At 36.1% G+C, this 19,126-nt stretch overlaps 2 protein-coding genes across 2 annotated transcripts in view; one reads left to right on the top strand and one right to left on the bottom strand.

Annotated features, from left to right (window-relative positions):
- LOC122349108 (transmembrane protein 236) overlaps nucleotides 1–301 on the bottom strand; it is a 28,517-nt gene extending 28,216 nt beyond the window's left edge. Inside the window, 1 exon segment of the mRNA XM_043245038.1 lies at nucleotides 167–301. The gene's annotated coding sequence lies outside the window, so the exon portion shown is untranslated.
- hacd1 (3-hydroxyacyl-CoA dehydratase 1) lies at nucleotides 192–11,023 on the top strand. The gene is made up of 7 exons (XM_043245037.1): nucleotides 192–424; nucleotides 1,025–1,142; nucleotides 2,656–2,674; nucleotides 2,759–2,847; nucleotides 2,952–3,073; nucleotides 5,947–6,125; nucleotides 8,013–11,023. Exons 1-7 carry the CDS (start codon nucleotides 306–308, stop codon nucleotides 8,093–8,095), a joined length of 729 nt encoding a protein of 242 aa, XP_043100972.1. The 5' UTR covers nucleotides 192–305; the 3' UTR covers nucleotides 8,096–11,023.
- Nucleotides 11,024–19,126: the final 8,103 nt, after the last annotated feature.

Genomic DNA, 19,126 nt, shown 5'->3' with positions numbered 1-19,126 from the left:
ACGTAGGGAAAACGTTATCACCCTTACAACGTAAAAAAAACGTTTTTGCAACGTTGCTGTGTTTTCTGGTCAAAGCATAGAAAAACGTAAAACAAAGAAAAATTGCGCTCATGTATGTATTTTTAGATTTGATTTATTGTATTTTAGTGATTAAATGAATCCTTACTTTTTGTAGGTTCATGTTCTGACACTCGTGAAGTAGCCAATGACTCCTCCACAGGGGTCCCGCGGAAGGATGACCAGCCCCCGTCGACAGCTGTGCTGGCGCAATGTTTTTGTGACTTTTGCAGTCTGTACCCGGTACCATGGCGTCTGGCGAGGAGGACGGAACTGTTGAGGAGAAAGAAACCAACAACAAGAAGCGGACGAAAGGCGCCATCGCAACGGCATGGCTCACGTTCTACAATATCGCCATGACAGCTGGGTACTCGCCGCGTTCAACTGCGTTTATTTAATGTACTGGCTGAATGCAGCCGTGTGTCTGTTTATAGTGTGTGTGACCACTTTAAACCGTTCGATTGTTAGGTTACCGAGGACAACTTTTAAAGCTTCGAGATAGGCTATGGCGCTTAACGCTCAAAGCGCGAGTACGTACTCGTTCGTTTTTATTTATAAAGGGTCAGCTGCTACAAAGTAACCGGAATATTCTTCAGAGCTACCGAAGCGTGCTCAGCCTTTCCTAATACGGTTGACTGTACCGCACGTGTCGTCCCCTTCTCCTCAACTGTCGCAGTGATATGTTTAGCGCTGACACCGAAACTCTGCTCAGGCATGGCGAAATGCTCGACAAACAAACTAAAAAAACGAATAAAGTGCGGCGAACCCGCTTCAATTCACCATTACTTACGTGGACTTAATAGAGCACGTTCTTCTGAAAAAGAAGCGTCGACCAATGTATTTATTTATTATCCTGTGCGTTTCCTTTCGTGCTTAAAAGTGCGGATGAAGGCGAAAAACGCAGCCTTGTATCGTAGGCTTTAATTAGTTTGGGCGTTATGTATTTATTTAATTCATTTCATTGCAGGTGGCTTGTTTTGGCTGTCGCCATGGTCCGCTATTATCTTCAGAAAGGCACCCATAGAGGCTTGTACAGAAATATAGCCAGGACACTTAAATTTTTCCAGACATTTGCACTACTAGAGGTAAGATCAGCTGCCCTCATCATTGTGATATAAACGTGAGCTTTATTTTACTCCAATTTTGCAGAATCATTTCATGTATTGGTTAATGGACACCACCTTGGAGAAAAACAAAAACCTTCTCTTGTGATTTGCTTTTTTAACTTTTATTAATAGTTGTTGAATGATTTACTCTCAGGTAACCATAAGTGGTCTTAATTTCTGAATTAAAAAAAAAAAAAAAATCAGTCACGTGATCTTCTCAAACGTATTAGCTTGTAGTCACTTGGGTAAAGGAAGAACATTCTATTTATTTAGCAAGTTATTTTATTAATGTTGGAATTCCTCACTCTTCCACACATATTCAAATAATATGCATTACTATATAATACCCATACTGCATTTTTTGCACAGAAAGTGACAGTACTTAAAAAAAAAAAAAACTTCTCTCTCACACAAAGGGTCTTTATGATCAATGAAATCTTGAGAGGTTCATCCTCATTGTTCATTTTCCTTTTTTTCTTTTCAGAAAAACCCATTAAGAAATGTTGTGCTTTTATTAAAATGTGCATTTACCAAGCCCCACACAAAAGGCAGACATATAAATAAATGTAAATAAATTTGACACAGAGACTTTTTTTTTTTACTATAAATATAAAATAGCTATATATATATATATATATGGTTGCTCAAGTTAACATTCAAATGAAATGCTTTCTCACAGACACAATGTTAGCTTGATAGCCAAAATATTCAACACTTTGTTTCTTTTCTTTCTTTTTTCTTTTTTGTTATCCTAGTTGAGATTCTTTGAAACTTTAGATTCTTCAAAAATAAAGGTGCAGTAGATTTTTTGTGGGTAATTGTAAATAGCCATATTTGAGAAAGTAGTGCTATACACCCTTAAGAGTGTTCTTAAGGGTCTTCTGCCATCTAAAGAGAGCAGTGCATAGTTATGCTTACCTGTGAATGCTATTTACCATTCATTGTGAACTCTGGGGAAGTTTTACATAAATGAATCTGTGCGTAGAAACACTCGACTCACTGTAAATGGTTGAACAGTGAATTGCCTATCCAGTGATTTGTGTGGTCCCGCTAGTTCACTGCAGTGAATGTAAGTGTTATGTTAAGTGTGACCATTAGATGGTGCGTGTCATTCAAGCATTGTAACCTTACCTCTGAGTCAGCCTAGGCATATATAGAAGTAGATATAGAAGACAGACTGTTTACTTCCAGTTGTACTGTTAGTGCGTTCTAAACCTATGGAATGATCAAAAGGTGACCATAATCTCATCAGAGCCTCACATTCAATATTACATATTCATGCTGGTTATGTAGTATGGTATGTTTTTCACTCGTTATTCAGAACTGTCAACCAAACGCAATATTGCAAGGCAAATTGGCTAAAATATTATTAATGATATTTAATCATTTATAGGACTTTTACATCTGTGTTCTAAATCTGTCTTAATTTCTTGTGCTCATTCAATTTTATAAAGTAAATGTCCTTAGCTCATTAATTCTGTTTTTATTTCAGGTTGGACACTGTGCTATTGGTATGTACTGAATTTTGAAGTTAATAAGCATATAATTGCAGATGTATAAAGAGATTTCCAGGTGTTATTTTTGGTGTGCTAAAGGAATTGTGCGGACATCTGTAATTGTGACCGGGGTCCAAGTATGTTCTCGGATATACATGGTTTGGTTCGTTACAAACAGCATCAGACAGGTCAGTGTGAATCATGGAAACTGTTCACTGTTAACCTGCGTGCAATCTCTAAATTGGCGTACACGTTTAACTTTTTTTTTCTTTCATTCGAAACATGCGCTAAGATTCAGAACGAGGAAAGCGTGATCTTGTTCGTAGTAGTTTGGACGATTACAGAGATCACTCGCTACTCTTTCTACACTTTCAACTTGCTCAATCATCTGCCATACTTCATCAAGTGGGCCAGGTACAAATGTGGCATGTGTCTAAATGAAATATCCCAACAGCAGAGTGGCATGGCTTGGTTTGAACTGCATGGTGTGGTTTCAACAAGTCGTTTTTTTTCAGCAAAAAGTAAGATATTATTTACAATGTGGTAGTAAATTAAGTTATAGCTTGTTTTGCAGTACCTTTGCAATTTTCCACTAATAGAATAGCCCTATGATCCACACAGCTATTTTAATTTGCTTTCTGCAAATTTTGTAGTAGTAGAAGTATTAGTAAATCTAAAGTTATTATTTGATTCCAGATACTGCTAGTACTTTTTTTGCCATCCAGCTGGTTCTGTTGCAAGAGGATATAGCACTAAAACCCTATTGTAATTGTTAGAAGGGAGAAGGATCAGCAATCTCCGTGTGAAACTGATCATTCAGACCAAACTCTTTAAACATGGCCACCTTTAAAGTAATGACTTTAATTTGGCTTTTAAATGGTTTTTGGGTTTGTTTCTAATATGTTTGGAATGGCAAATGTGACTGTTAGTCCATACAGTATATATATTCTACTGATGTTCTACTGATGTTCACTTTAAAGCTGGTTTCAATTTGATCTCTAATAGTATCAATCTTGAAGTAATTCATAAAAGTCATTACTGCTGTGATCTTGGAGAATGTCAGCAGTAAAGCAATGCTTTATTTTTTGTCAATTTAGTCACTGCATTGAAAAAATACCAGGGATTATGTTTGTTTTCTTCTAAAAGAGATGAAAAATAATCAGATCTAGCAGTTTTTAATACTTTTCTATATGATACTGTACTGTAAATGCCTCTCGTTCTGTTTTAGATGCTAGATAATGACCTGATATTCAGTAAGCCAAGTTTTATCATTTGCTTCCCTGTTTTATAAATAGTTTTTATACATTGAACATGAAGTTGTTGCTTTTAATTTTGTGGGAAGATACACAGTCTCTATAGTGCGATATGTAGGTGAAAGAGTCACTATGTGCTGAAAATGATCTGCCTTTCTTTGACACGACGTGGCTGGCAGACGTCAGTTTAGGCAGTCTGTCTGCTTTCTGACCTCGGCCCCATTTAGTCAAGTTAGTACGAGCTCTAAGACTATATGCCATATTTCTAGACAGAAGAGTGGCACCACCCCAGGAGGTGACAGTGCAAGGAGAAGCCATTTACATTAGATCGCTTTAAATAACGGAGTGATAAACAGAAAAGTGAATCTACACAGAGCAACGAACACAAACCTCTCAGAATAGCAGCTCGAGGCAATCACACACCTAGTCAATCCTAGATCCTCTTTGGTTCTTCAGAACCTATTCAGACCCTAGGAGAAAAAAAATATGTATTATTCATACTAGGTATGTTTTAATCTTTTAACATGTACTGACATATTGCTTGAGACTTAGAGACATACAAATTTATAACTAACTTTGGAGTACACATTTCTTAATATTAAGCTTAAAATGTATTTTGTCCGTGTTGTTGAGGACCATATGATCTTTGAATGATATTGGTCTTAAATGCAAGATATTCAAAAGTATATTTGGATATACTTAAGCACTACTTCCACACAATTAAAGTGCATAAAGTATAAGATTAGTTGATCCAATTTAGCTATCTTTATGTATACCAATGTAGTATACCAAAAGTAAAATTTCAGGTTTTTTACAGGTGTGGTTACTTGCTCTTAAAATACTCCATCATTTTTGGTCATACAGTTAAGATCAATGTGTCTTTGTCATATGTAAAGACTATGTAGCCCAAATATTGGAGCAATATTGTGTAACTCCGAGTTGAGGGTTTGAAGTTCTCTCCTCATCCACCACCAGTTTACAACATCCACCTGGAAGATGCAACGGCAGCCATAGTGCTCCAGAATGCCCACAACACACCGGTTTACTGGTGTAGAGGAGACTGAGTGATGAAACCAATCAGTAGATATAGAGATTGTTATGTGGCGATGATGGTCATAGGCCAATGGGCTAATTTGTCCAGAATGCCGATGTTACGCCTCTACTCTTTTCGAAAGACAACCTTGGATTTTTAATGACCACAGAGAGTCAGGACCTCTGTTTAACATCTTACTAAAAACGGTGCTCTTTGAAAGTTTAGTTTCCCCGTCACTATACTAGGGCGTTAGGACCCACACAGACCACAGGGTGAGCACCCCCTGCTGACCTCTCAGGAGGTCTCCTATGCAGGTATTGAACTTGACATAGCTGCCCAAATGTCCTCTCCCTTCTACCATGCACTCTCTGTTCTTTGCAGCGTTTATAGTAATATATACATAATAATAATCTGTTTTTGGTAACAATCAGATTTTGGTAGCAATTAAACATTTATTTAACTACCATTTTGAGCTCAAAGTACATTGGTATGATTTATCACTCTATGCAAAAGCCTGGTTACACCTTTGTCCAAATGCAGTACTCAAATCAAACAACTATTTTTCTTTTTTCAGTGTTACGTTTAAATTTATGTGTGTTTTTTCAGTTTTTTTTCTCCAAACTGGTTCTGGTTGTGTTGCGTCTGTGAGTCTATGCATTCCTCTCACTTATAATATGCATTTGAATTAAATTGAATTGAATTAAACCTATTGTCCAACAAAACAACATTATAACCTACTAAACAACATCCTCTGAATATTGAAAATGCTTTACTTCTGTTATCTTATGTGACTTCTAACCACACAATAAGCCAGAAATATATATTCTACATCGTAAGGTGTCATTCTGCTTCAATTATGAATGACACACATTGCATGTGTTTATAGCACTAACCCCACCCCTCCAGTGATACCGACAAACCTTTTTCCAAAAGGTAGACTTCTCATGTCAAGCTGAGTCTCATTTATTTCTTTTCTTTGTCTTTTCTTCTATCTTCTTCAGGTATAACATGTTTATTGTCATGTACCCCTTGGGAGTAATCGGAGAGCTGCTGACTATACATGCCTCCTTACCTTATGTGCGGAGATCTGGCATGTATTCCCTGAGGCTTCCCAACAAATACAATGTGTCCTTTGACTATTACTACTTCTTGATCATCGTCATGCTGTCCTACATCCCATGTAAGAGCTCAACTTTTAATAAAACTTCTACTTGCATGTTACTATTTCGTTATTGGGGTTGCTACTTTTCTGTCAAAAGACCAGCTAAATCAGTCTTTCATGTTAACCCTGCTACTGTTGGAAGGAATAAATTGACGTACAGTTAATAGAGCGGTGTAAGTATAAAATGGACACACTGACATCCCAAACTGTTTTGTCTAGTTAGTTAAAATGGGCGCCGCCATTTGTAGATTCTATACTACGTTTTTTTAGCTGTACAAAACATTTTGTTTTGCTGCTTGATATTGGACATTGGTTTGTCTTATCATGTAATCTTAATGTATTGTCTTAATTATGAACACACTGGTTTGAAGTGCAACCAGAAGCCTCACCCATAGGCTTACTTATCCAAAGGTGGATACTACATATAAATTTCCACAGGTGATTTTGTGGCAATATTGACAAATACATTGCATGGCTCAAAATTAGATATTTTTTTCTTTTATGCCAAAATCATTAGAATATTCAGTGAAGTGAAGTTTATATATATAATTTTAAAGGCTGCCTTTGATCGTGATACCTAAAAAAAGCATTGCTTTGCTTAGATGAAATATCTTAATAACAGTTTAATGTTATTATATATTTTAAAAGTTTTTAGAATAAAATCTGTAAGGTCATCTAAAAGTTGCCAAAAACCCTCTATAGGACTAATTTTAAATTTACAGCTTAAAAACTAATTGACTGTATATTTTACACACATTCAGGAGTAAAGTCATTTGTTTTATGCATCTGACCTTTGACCGTTGTTTTAGGGATCCATCATTTATAACTTTTGGCAAATTGTCTGAAACTTCCCACACAATCAAATGCTTTTTCACTATCTGAAAAGAAGTGAAAAGGTTTTGCTGTTTCAAAAAAATCTATATATATATATTTTTTTTTATTGTGCGGCTATATTTGATTTGGTACTTGAACAAGAAAACTAAAACTTGACACAAATTTGATTGTAATTTCACAGCATGAAACCATGTCTTTTTTTTTAAGTATTAAAACAACTTTATCATTGTATTTCATCTTGAAATTTCAAATCTTAACACAAGTCAACCAGACTCTTCTTATTCAGTGTACCCCACACATCAATAGATGCAGACTGTCTGTCTATCAGTATAGTAATGCCAACAGACACTGGCATCTTTCCTGTGTAGATCACTACTAATATCTCTTTTACTACTTCGTTACCAAAAATGTTAAGCACATGGCTAATAAATTAAAATACAATATTAATGGTTCAACCGACAACTTTTTTATGTCAAATGATAACCCCTTAAACCAGTAAAATTTGAAATGCAAATTTTCCTAGCGTCATATATAAATGCCTGCCAGCAATAATATCTGGCCCACGCCTGCAAATTATTTTGATACGGGCTGGTTCTAAAATAAATCGGTCATGACAACAACTGTTACCCACAATCACTTCGCTTTCCGCGTTCCATTCAGTCTCACGCACAGCCACATCCACAAAGCTTTTAAAGGTCCCATGGCATGAAAATTTCCCTTTGAGGGTTTTTAACTTCCCCTAGCCTGCAAATGGTCCCAAGTGGCTAGAAATGGAGATAAGTGTAAACCAAGCCCTAGGTATACTGCTTTAAGCCCCAGCTGAAATCTTCCCTGGATGTCGTCATACGGGGAAAGGTTACCTCCCCTTTCTCTGCTTTGCCCGACCAGATAATTTAACAGATGAACCCAGATCAGAATCACAACAGGATATATATTTTCTCTATTATTATTGCTTTTTGCAATAGGTTAAGTTTATTGTGTAATAACTTGTGAGATGGAATTAAAGCTTTGGAAATTGGGGCTGAATTTAATGGTTTAATGGTTAATGCTTTTTTTGTCTCTTTCTCTTAGTGTTTCCTCAGCTGTACTTCCACATGCTACGTCAGAGGAGGAGAGTACTTCATGGAGAAATTATAGTAGAGAAAGATGAGTAGAAAGACACCACTAAAAAAACAACAACAAAATAGCAATCAGTTATTTAACAAATGTTTCTGCATCAGTTTATGATCAAAAAGAAAACTGAAAACATTAAATACTAATTAATTTAACAATTATTAGTTGCAGTATATATTCTTAGTAGAACCTTTTCCAGCTGTGTTTTTCACAAGGTTGGGATGACTACAATCTTCAAAGGGAATCTGAACCAATGGGTACCCCGGTGTTATGGGTAATCATAAATCACCAACTGGGACAGGGCCGGCCCAAGCCTTCATGGGGCCCTAAGCAGAATTTGGGCGCCCTTCTGTGCCGCCAATATGGCTGGTTGTTTGTGCCTTTTAATTGTAACATTTGCAAACTTACAAGAGTGGTCAGGTTTTAATTTACACTTTAACATTAAAAGCCATAACATATTAAATAGCACTCTTAATGTGGTGTGCTCCAAAGTAGCTAAATAAACCAGCAGACAATACATTTACAGAAGAAAATGTTAATGTTATTTTAACAACATAAATATTAATCAAAGTTGTTCGACTTTTATTACAAGTCCAATTTTTTAATTATTTTAAGTTAATAATGTTAAGCTGTTATCAGTTTCTGAAACAGAACTTTTTATTACAAAAATATATGCATAGGAAAAAAAATTAAACGCAAGACAAGAACTAAGTGAAATGTTATTGAGATGTTGCTGATGTTTTAATTCTTAAACATGAACCAAAAAAAAAAGATACCCTACTTTGGCTATGCTAATTACCTAAACTTGTATGTTGTATGTTTCTGATGAAATGAAATGAAATGAAGTTTTTTTTTACAGTTATTGTTTCTAATTACTTGTAAAAACAAGTTAATTTACAAATGTTCATTTAGATGGCCCAAAAAAGAATTTCTAACACCTGTTATATAGTCATTTACAAACTTGGAGTGGTCTGATCTGAACTGGCCAGGGGTGCATTTCCTAAAAGCAGCTCGCAAGTTCCGTCACCCAATAGAATTCAATGGAAATAACAACCATAGTTAGCTAAGAATGGTTTTGAGAAACGCACCCATGTTGAATTTGTTCCTCTTCCACCCTAAAACACGACGGATTTGAACTCTTTGACTTGCTTAAGAAAGAGAAAAAAAGAACGAAAGATGAGCTCAGTGCTTTTAACATATCATATCTGTTCAGTGTTTTCAGTCGAATTAATTATACTTTAGGTTTCAGACATTTAAATATACTTAAAAAATACATTCAGTTAGTCAAATAAGCTATACACTGATTTCTATGGAAAATAGCACTAACAATACTTTCAGTTATGGACGACGTGTTTTATTCCTATCAAATACACAATGTGTAGGTTACAATTAAGTTGTCTTAACAGTATCCGTCTTCGTCCCAGCTAACTGGCCACTTACTTTTTTTTTTTTTTTTTTTTTGGGAGAAATAGGTACATTTGCGTAATGTTAATCCGGCAGAACCACACGGCAGCGTTCAGTGCAAATTCTCAACATGGTCAAGCTGCTATGGAAATAATAAAATGATATGTATAGATTATTTATTTATTTATTTAATATTGTGCTTTCATATAAATACCACTGTCCACTGACATAAAATAAACAATATAAAACAATTTGTCATTTCATGTAGGCTACTCTTACTTAGTCCACTTAGTTCGCTTGGGCCGGCTCTGAACTGGGATCTGGTTTAACAAACAATTATCTATACCTAGAGGGATTTGGACTGAATAAGTCATTTGTGTAATTACAGAGATACTACGGTAAACCATCCTGAAAATTCTAGATCTTCACTTTTTTTTCATTTATCTTCTTTGATAAGATAAGGGATTAATATTGATATATCTTACATTCTTTATCAGAATGGTTAAGGTACTGTTACAATTGACAGTAAAATTGCAGACTAGCTATGAAGAGATGAAACTGTCATGTACAACCTCCCACCCCACACACACACACACACACACATTCACATTGATTTGGTATAAGCAGAAGAAACATTGTCATTAAAATACAATATAAATACATTAATATAAATCTTTAAGGGTTCTATCAGTTTAGTATTTGTGAAAACTACTGTCATGACAATATCTAGATATCATATCGGTGTTCTTATGTTTAACAACCTAGGTTTTACAAAGTCAAAAATCCTGTATTTTTGAACTGTATTTTTAAAATGCATACCAACACCATATTCTAACAAGGTGAAACGTGATAAAGCAACAAGTTATAATATCACACCCATGTTTTTATTTAAATATTTTTTTGGGGTTCAAACCATCCGAGACTGTGAAAAGCAACAGAACATTTTGTCCACTGATCAGTTTCTAGATTTGTGATTGAGTATCCTATGTCCAAAATATAGATTATATCCTCATACAGATGGCCCATCAAATATGGGTGTGACTTTGTCTCAACAGGCAGAAGGTATGGACAGAAAATTACTTGTAACGTTCTTTGTTAGGATATATTTTTTTACATTTCAGTATGCACTATGATTACCTTTGTTGCTTCAGTGTTTACAATCCAAACTAGACTAAATAAACTGGAAAAGTTTGTACAGGTAGTGCTATAGAAAACAATCATCTTAGATTGGTTAGATATTTGTTGCCAAAACCTTAACTATCAGAACTTCTGTGTTGTTGATTTAGGTTTTTTTCCTTTTTGTAAGAAACTTGTGTTCACATGCTCTGTTTTTGAATAGATTATCTCTCTAAGGTGCTACAATATTTAATTCTTCCGTGCAGCTGGGTAGAGAAAAGGACATGATTTGGAGTGAGAAGTGGAGGAATTGATATAATTAAATAGAATTGTGAAGTCTTCAAACAAACCTTTTCATGTTATTTAATGTAATACCTGGTAACTGAACTGGATAAATAAGGATCTTGTGAAAAAGCGAATGAAAGAAACAATAAAACAAATTAACAGTATGATCTTGGGCATCTTTCTCATTTATACGTTTGTTAAGCAATCTCAAAGAATAGAGTTTTATTTGTTAAATTCATGACTTAATACATACACTAAATGTTTAAAATGTCTGGCACTGAAAAGAAAATTATTATCCTGAAGAGCAAATATATCTTGGACTCAAAGAACATTTACAATAACGATATGTTGAATCCAGAAATAATAAATCCAACAATACATGAATAATATTAAAAACTCTCCCTATACCTACCATTGTACTAAGATACCTGTTACGAGATCGAAGAGATAGGAGGTGTGCGGATCTATTTCAAAGGCTTTATTTGAAGATGTGTCCACACACAGCAAACAGTAATAGAAAAGACAAGACGACTGGGAACCGAAGCAGAGCAGACAGAGCAGGAAACTAGAGCAAGGCTTTTGTGTTGGACAAGGCAGCAAACTCAGTGATTGAAGCTGGATAGACAAACTGTTCATAATCAGGTCCTTCAACTTCAACTGTGATTCTGGATGGATTGACAGTTCATACTCAGACTCGTTGACAGAAACTGGTGAAAAAGAGTTTCAGAGAAATCATTGACAGCCTCCTTAGCCGTGACGTGATGTGACAGAAAGAAACAAGAGTTCACAGACGGCCATTTTAATCTTGACAAGTTCATTACTGGATACCACTGTCATCTCTAGAGGTTCTTCAGCGGACGCCACCAATTCTGGAGGTAGCACCATCAGGATGCGAGGAGAGTTCAGCAACTGTTCCTTCGACCGTAACATGACAGGCATTGCTGGAAACTCCAACACGGGAGGTCCTGCAATACTTTTACTCGCCTATGGAGGTCCTGCAATACTTTCTGACATCAACGCCACCATACCTAGAGCTGCAGCGTGTGCCATCTCCACCTCTGAAGACATCAACGTGGCAACCACCATACCTAGAGTTCCCGTGCATGTGGTGTGCATCCCTCGTACTGGATACCAGACTGATCTTAATTACAATAAGAACAATTAAATAGGAAAATAAACATCAGACCTAAAACACAAAATAAATCACTTTATTCTATTAAAAAAATGTTTTAAGAGCAGATTTGAAAACACTAAAAGATTCAAGAGTCTGTTCTCAAAAGTGAAGAAAATTCCAGAGCGTAGGTGCACAGGCGGAAAAGGCCCGATCCCCCATAGATCGTAAATTACTAGGTGGTATCACTAAAAGAATCAGAGCAACTGAGATCTCGACTTGGAGTATAAACAGTTGCAAAGCCTTATAGGTCAGCATGATAATCTTAAAATCAATCTGAAACTAGACAGGAAGCCAATACAATAACTCAATAATACAATAAAGACTGGAGAGATATGTTCATTTGTTCTGGTCCTTTTTACCGGCTGCCTTTTGAACTGACTGAAGCTTACTTAAGGTGGTTTTTAGAAACCCCTTCAAGCAAAGCATTGCAGTAATCAATACGGCAGAAAACAAAAGTGTTTATCAAGTTTTCAGAGAAAGGGCATTAACTCTTATCACTATTAGTCTTATCACTGGTAGGACATTTTTTTATCTGAAATGCTATAATCCCCTTCGCTGTGGTATTACCAGGTTTAGTGTGAATGTAAATCTGTGTGTTGTCTGCATAAAAATGAAACTCAAGACCAAAGTATCTAAGAAGCTGATCAAGAGGAAATATGTACATACTAAAAAGGGAACCCTGTGGGACATCAAAAATAACTCAAAGGATTTTAAAACAACATCCACCCAGGGGAACAAATTGTCTCCGTTCTAGAAGGTAAGATTTGAACCAATTTAAAACAATGCCAGTAACACCAAATACAGTTTCTGAGTAAGTAAGACAGCATGATCAACTAGGGTTTAAAGTTAAGATCATCAAAATCATCAGAAGTTCTTTTTAGGGACAGGGCTTACAGCAGCGATTTTCAAAGCAACTGGCACCACTTCACAGCACAATGAATCATTTATTATATTAAGAACAACAGGGCCTAATGAGGCAAAACATGATTGAAACAGCTTTAGTGGGAATAGGAACAATAATGGAGATGACTACTTTCATTAGAGGGACAAAACATTCTTACATAGAGAAGACAAATCTACAGAGGAAAATTTAGACAGGTGTGTCAGAGATGTGAGAGACGTAACAGGAAAAGACAGGTGTGACTGAAGTAATGCATTTGCGGGCATTGTCAATCTTAGCACTGAAATAGTCAAGAAATCTGTTACAAAGGTCTGTAGAAACAGACACATTGGCGGTACTAAGGGTTTCTTTCATAATTACTATTACATATATTAGCCGCCTCACATTCACAGAAGGCAGTTAATTCTCAGCACATGGAGACTCTTTCACCTAGATATCACACGATAGAGACACTGTCTTTTCCCAAGACTCGAAAATACAGTACAAAACATCCAAACCAAATTAAGAGCAACAATTTAATTACTGTTGAACAAATAACAACATTATAATACAGAGATGCAAATGATAAAACTTGGCTCCCTTTCTGAAAGCACTTTATATAAATTATTTAATGATCTTAATCTAGATTTGCTTTGTTTGAAAAAAACCTGGATCAAATCAGACAAATACGTTACTTTAGTTTTCCCCACCAAGATTACTGCTATAAAAATTAGCATTGTCAGAAACGTAAAGAGGAAGGTGTTGCTGCAATTTAGAACAATATTATCAGTACCTTCTCAGGGCTTAACTCATTTGAATTAATGGTACATTATCTAGAGGACCAAATGCTAGTGATAAATCATTTGTGATGTTTTTACTGGCTACTGTATGCAGGCCATCAGGCCTATGGAGGGCACCACACAGATTTTATTAAAGAATTTGCTCATTTTCCAACTGAGTTAGTACTGGGTGCAGATATCAGCAAAATGATGGTATTTCAGATCATTATCTAACCTTGTTTGAATTCAATATAGTTATTAAACTGTTAACTTTGCACCTTGTTACAAGTATGGTATAATCATCACTTTGACCACAAAAGACTGCTTTGTAAGTAATCTTGATGTATCTCAATTTCTGTCTACTCTGTGGTATAATGAGCACATTCGCATCCTAAAGAGAGCAGCCCAGAAAATGGAGTGCAGCTGGAGGAAAACAAAACTAGAAATATTTCTTATAGCCTGGTGGAAAAGTACACTATCGTACAGAAAGATCTGATTATGATTCATCTTTTTTAAAAGAAAACAAACATAATCCCAAGTATTTATTCAATACACCGACTAATGAAAAATGAAGCATCAGTAGGTGCTGATATTCCCCAAGATCAGCCACCAGCTACAGTAGTATATGATTTTATGAACTAGGTCATGATTTTATAGATCTGAGGACAAATTACACTCATTCAATTGTTAAATCATCTAAACCAGCAACATTTATGTTATATTACAACATTATGTTACACCCTGTTCCAACTAAAATATTAAAATACCTTCTTCCAGAAGTCAAAAATCCTATTTTAGCTATTATTAATTTATCATTATTATTAGGATATGTCCCCAAAACATGAAAGTTGGCTGTTGTTAAGCCTCTATGAAATTTCCAGTCAGTATTTAGACCATACATTTATGATACTGTTCTTATTAGCAACATATGTTTTTATTATTATCACCACATTTCCTTGAATAGGCTAAAAATTATGTAAAACTGCCATTCTTTGTAGAAATCAGGTATAATTGATCACAATGAAATAGGAGTATTAGGCTCAGTTCTATCCATTATTATTCATGATTTACATGTTACCATATTATCAGGAGACATGGTGTTAGCTTTCACTGTTATGCTCATGATACTCAGCTCTATATTTCTTCACTGTCCAAAGAAACACACCAAACGGAGAAACTAACAATGATAGTTAATATAAAAACAGCATAACGATTCATTTCATAATGCTAAAACTGTTTTTCCATCTTAAGAACATATCTAAATTACGAAAAAAAAGAAAGAATGGCATCTATTTTAATATTAGTCTGTTTCTTATTCATAGATGATGGGGATCAGCACCAAGAGAAGACCAGAACATCTAGATGAGCCCTGTGGACCATCACTGGAATTGGACACATGCACACACACACACACACACACACACATTGCTGTCATAGTTGAAATTAAAATTGAACACTTAATTTCTAGCGTTTATAATTGATTTGATTATACAGAGTATGCATTTAATTGTAAACTTAATTTCTAAGCGTTTATAATGTGTTTAGCCTTGTCATTATACATTACTATCTCTCTGTTCTTCTATTCGATACTGTTCAGCGCTTTGACACAATCTGTATTGTTAAAAGTGCTATGTAAATAAAAATGATTTGATTTATTGATTACTGCATGGCAATAATTTGAGAAAAATACTGAGACCTAATAGATACAATTTCTGCCTTGTAATTGTGTAAGTGTTCCTTCCAAGCTTGATGGCGTACACTAAGACCAAAGAGACACCACCTGCGCTCCAACTTATAACAAGCTGCCTGCATCTTGGAGCTGAGCGTACAAAGGCCACAGAACGGGATTTCAGTGGTGAAAATGAATCTAAACCAGAAAAGAGGATTGAATTTAACAAAGAAATGTTGTCTTCCAGATGGATAACTGTGACAAAAATGAACCATTGGTAATGACCAAATTAAAGTATGACCCTTGATATGGGTGGGCCAGTCCACCAGTTGTTTTAGGTCAACAATCCAAAAGAGATAGAAAGTCCCTGACCATAGTCTGTTTTATCGATATGCATGTTAAAATCCCCCAGGATGAGAGTACAGCAGATCAGCAAATTTGGTTAAAAGTCTACTTTTGATTTGGTCTGTAGACTGAAACCATAATTGTGGAGATCGAGGGACCCTACCCTACTCTCAATGGCGACTACTGAGAAACTATGAGGTGTTTGTTTACTGCTGAAGTCGGACCCTGAGAACTCTTGTCTACTGGTGCTACCCACACAAGGCAGCATCGAAAGCAAGAAGCATGGAGGTATACAAGATATTACAAGGGCTAACCCCACAGGACTCTTACAACACTCATGCGCTCAAACATTTGCTTTCTGGAAAACAAACTGGACTTCATCAAAACTCAATCGATCTACGCAGCATGCAGCAAGTATGTTTGTTTTCACTGAAACATTGCTAAATGACAACATTCCGTACTCCGCCATTCAGCTGCATGGGTTAAACTGCTAGATTCATCACTTGTCTGGTAAGACTTGCTGGGGAAGTGTCAACCGTTCTATCTGCCATGGGAGTTCATGTCCATTGTTATCTTTGCGGTTTACACCCACCTGTGTGCAAACATGCGAGCTGTACAGTGCCATCAGCCGCCAGTGCAGCTGACCACAAGACTCTACAACAGATAGTGAACACTGCGCGCAGATCATCTGTGCCCCTCTCCCCTCCATCCTGAACATTTTCCTTGCACAATGCTCCAGCAAGGCCTCCAGCACCGTGAAGGACGCCACCCAACCCTCCCACAACCTCTTTCAGCTTCTACCATCAGGTAGAAACTCCAAACTCCCTGTCCTCCTCTCAAACCATGAACACCTCAGCCCCCCTCTCCCCCAATTCATTGATAACTGCTGATTCTGAGTGCTATTCTGAGTGTACTACACACAGGTGAGTGGGCTATACAATCCACCTGTAGTAAGGCACTCAGTTATATGCACACTAGACACTATATAAACACTCTCTACTACAAAGACGCAATAATATAACACATGTCTACTTGAGCACTGTACACTGTACTGTACTACAAAATAATGTTTACTGAGCATTGCACTGCAAAATCTTTTCGCACTATGTGCTGCTTCCCATTTTCTCTCAATTACTTGTACAATTATATATTCTGCACAATCTCACGTACAGTATATATGTAAGGTTCTTGTACAGTCTCAGTTTGTGTATGTGTACTCAACTTGGTATAGTAATTATAACATTTATACTTCATGTATAGATGGTTAACTGTTGTATGTTTATCTATATGGAACTAGTATGTAGCACCGTGGTCCTGCGAGACATCTCATTTCACTATAGGTCCACATATTTAGCAGAAATGGCAATAAAGCTTGACCTGACTTGAATAGGAAAAGGATCTGCCGCCAACAGTCGATTGTGATATTCTAGGTATTATCAGAAAGTTTTGACAATGAAGATGACGTGCAGGACTATAATGTGATAAGAGGTTGGTCAAGTATTGAGGAGCTAAACCATTCGGGGTTCTATAAGTAAATAACAAGAGTTTAAAATCTATCCAGTGTTGGAAAATGAGCCAGTGCAGTGTTGACAGAACCAGGCTAATATGGTCATGCTTCCTTGTTCTTGCTGCTGTATTTTGGACCAGCTGAAGGTTGTTTATTGTGCAGAACAACCACCCAAAAAAGCATTACAATAACCTAACCTTGAGGTCATAATCGCATGAATTAACATTTCTGCATTTGACGTTGAGAGCATAGGTGATAATTTGGATATATTTTTCAGATAGAAAAACACTCAGATGCTAGAAACATGGACTTTGAAGGAAAGATTGCTATCAAACAGTACACTTAATGCTGATAAAGAAGAATGAACAGAGCAGTCATCAAGTGTTATACAGTGTTCTAGGTTACTACATGTGGGGCTTTTAGGTCTGTTAATTAGCACCTCCATTTTTTCAGAACTTAGCATAGGACTATCTACTATGCATTCTGTTAGTTTTCAAATTTGGTGTGTATCACCGGCCCATGAAGAAATATAGAGCTGAGTATCATCAACACAGCAGTGAAAGCTAATACCATGACTCCTGATAATATGTAAAGTGTGAAAAGTAACCACCCAAGTACTGAGTCTTGAGGGACTCCATATTTCACTTACAATATGATGAATAGCACTAGTATTATGGTACGGTCTAAATCCTGACTGGAGATCCTCACAGATTCCATTTTTCTCTAAGAATGAATATAGTTGTGAGTATACTAAGGGAGATTCAGTCTGAAATTAACTACGTCAAGATGTGGTTTCTTAATGAGAGGCTTAACTACAGCCAACGTTTTGGGAACATATCCTAATGACAATGATGAATTAATCATTTTCAAAATAGTGTCTATGACCTCTGAAAGCAGCTCTTGTAGAAGATTTCTATTCAGTCAAAATATGGATTTATCAAGTGTAATCAATGTGAAACTATTCAGGTATATGTCATGGGTCTCCTCCATTAAAATCATGCCACGGTCACATGCTGGCATAAGGGGAAGCCTGAAGCCTGAAGTGTGTGGACACACGACACGAGTTAACTGTAAAAGGCCTCTTTCTTTACCATGCGTTGGGGATGGGTAGCATGTAAAAGGATTTCTTTCTTTATCATAACCCGTGGCTGGCCACCTTCTGTCCATTATTGTAAACATAAGGGCAATTGTGGTAAAGGTATGGAACACGCCTTATAAATCTGTATAAAAGACACAGCAGAAGAACACTCTGGAGGTCTCATCTGCAGAAAGATACTCCGCTTTATTTCTGTTGTTAATAAAATCTATCTTTTGGCATCAAAACCCTTCGACTGAGTCTGATTCTCCGCGACAAAGAAAAGAACCACGACACTCTTTTAATAGTTTCGATAAAATAGGGTCTGGTTTAGATGATTTAACAATACTTTCTTTCCAATAATAGAGAATGAGTGTAATTTTTACTCAGGGGAACTATAGCTCACTCTCTGATGTGAAACTGTAGGACACTGCATACAATATCATCTCTGACAGCATCGATCTCGGAAGTAAAGTCATTAAAGTCATTACTGCTGTAATCTTGGGGAACGTCAGCACCTACTGATGCTTTATTACAAAAGTACTGTAATATATTTACAATATCAAAAGTATTACACAAATCTACTGTCACAATTCATATCAGTTGTACTTTGTAACCTTAACATTTCATTTATAGAGGCATCACTTTCCTTCATTTATAAAAAATGATTCTATTAAACAAATATTCAAAATATACTTATATATAATATTTAATGTTGAATTATTACAATACAAAAGTCAAGAATTAATCGCGATTTTAGTCTTAGGTGCGACTATTATTATAGTTTATTTAGCGATTGACAGCACTAACATATAGCCAATATATAGATATATAATTC

This window comes from Puntigrus tetrazona, chromosome 7, assembly GCF_018831695.1.
Source record: "Puntigrus tetrazona isolate hp1 chromosome 7, ASM1883169v1, whole genome shotgun sequence".
In the NCBI taxonomy this organism is placed as follows: domain Eukaryota; kingdom Metazoa; phylum Chordata; class Actinopteri; order Cypriniformes; family Cyprinidae; genus Puntigrus; species Puntigrus tetrazona.
The sequence above is the reverse complement of the archived record's forward strand: the minus strand, read 5'-3'. Positions and strand labels throughout refer to the sequence as shown.

Excerpts from the sequence above, each read along its gene's own strand:
- hacd1 (XM_043245037.1), top strand. The coding sequence starts at position 306 with ATGGCGTCTGGCGAGGAGGACGGAACTGTTGAGGAGAAAGAAACCAAC. Across the intron at positions 425-1,024 it reads AATATCGCCATGACAGCTGG|GTGGCTTGTTTTGGCTGTCG; the intron begins GTACTCGCCGCG and ends ATTTCATTGCAG. Across the intron at positions 3,074-5,946 it reads TACTTCATCAAGTGGGCCAG|GTATAACATGTTTATTGTCA; the intron begins GTACAAATGTGG and ends TATCTTCTTCAG.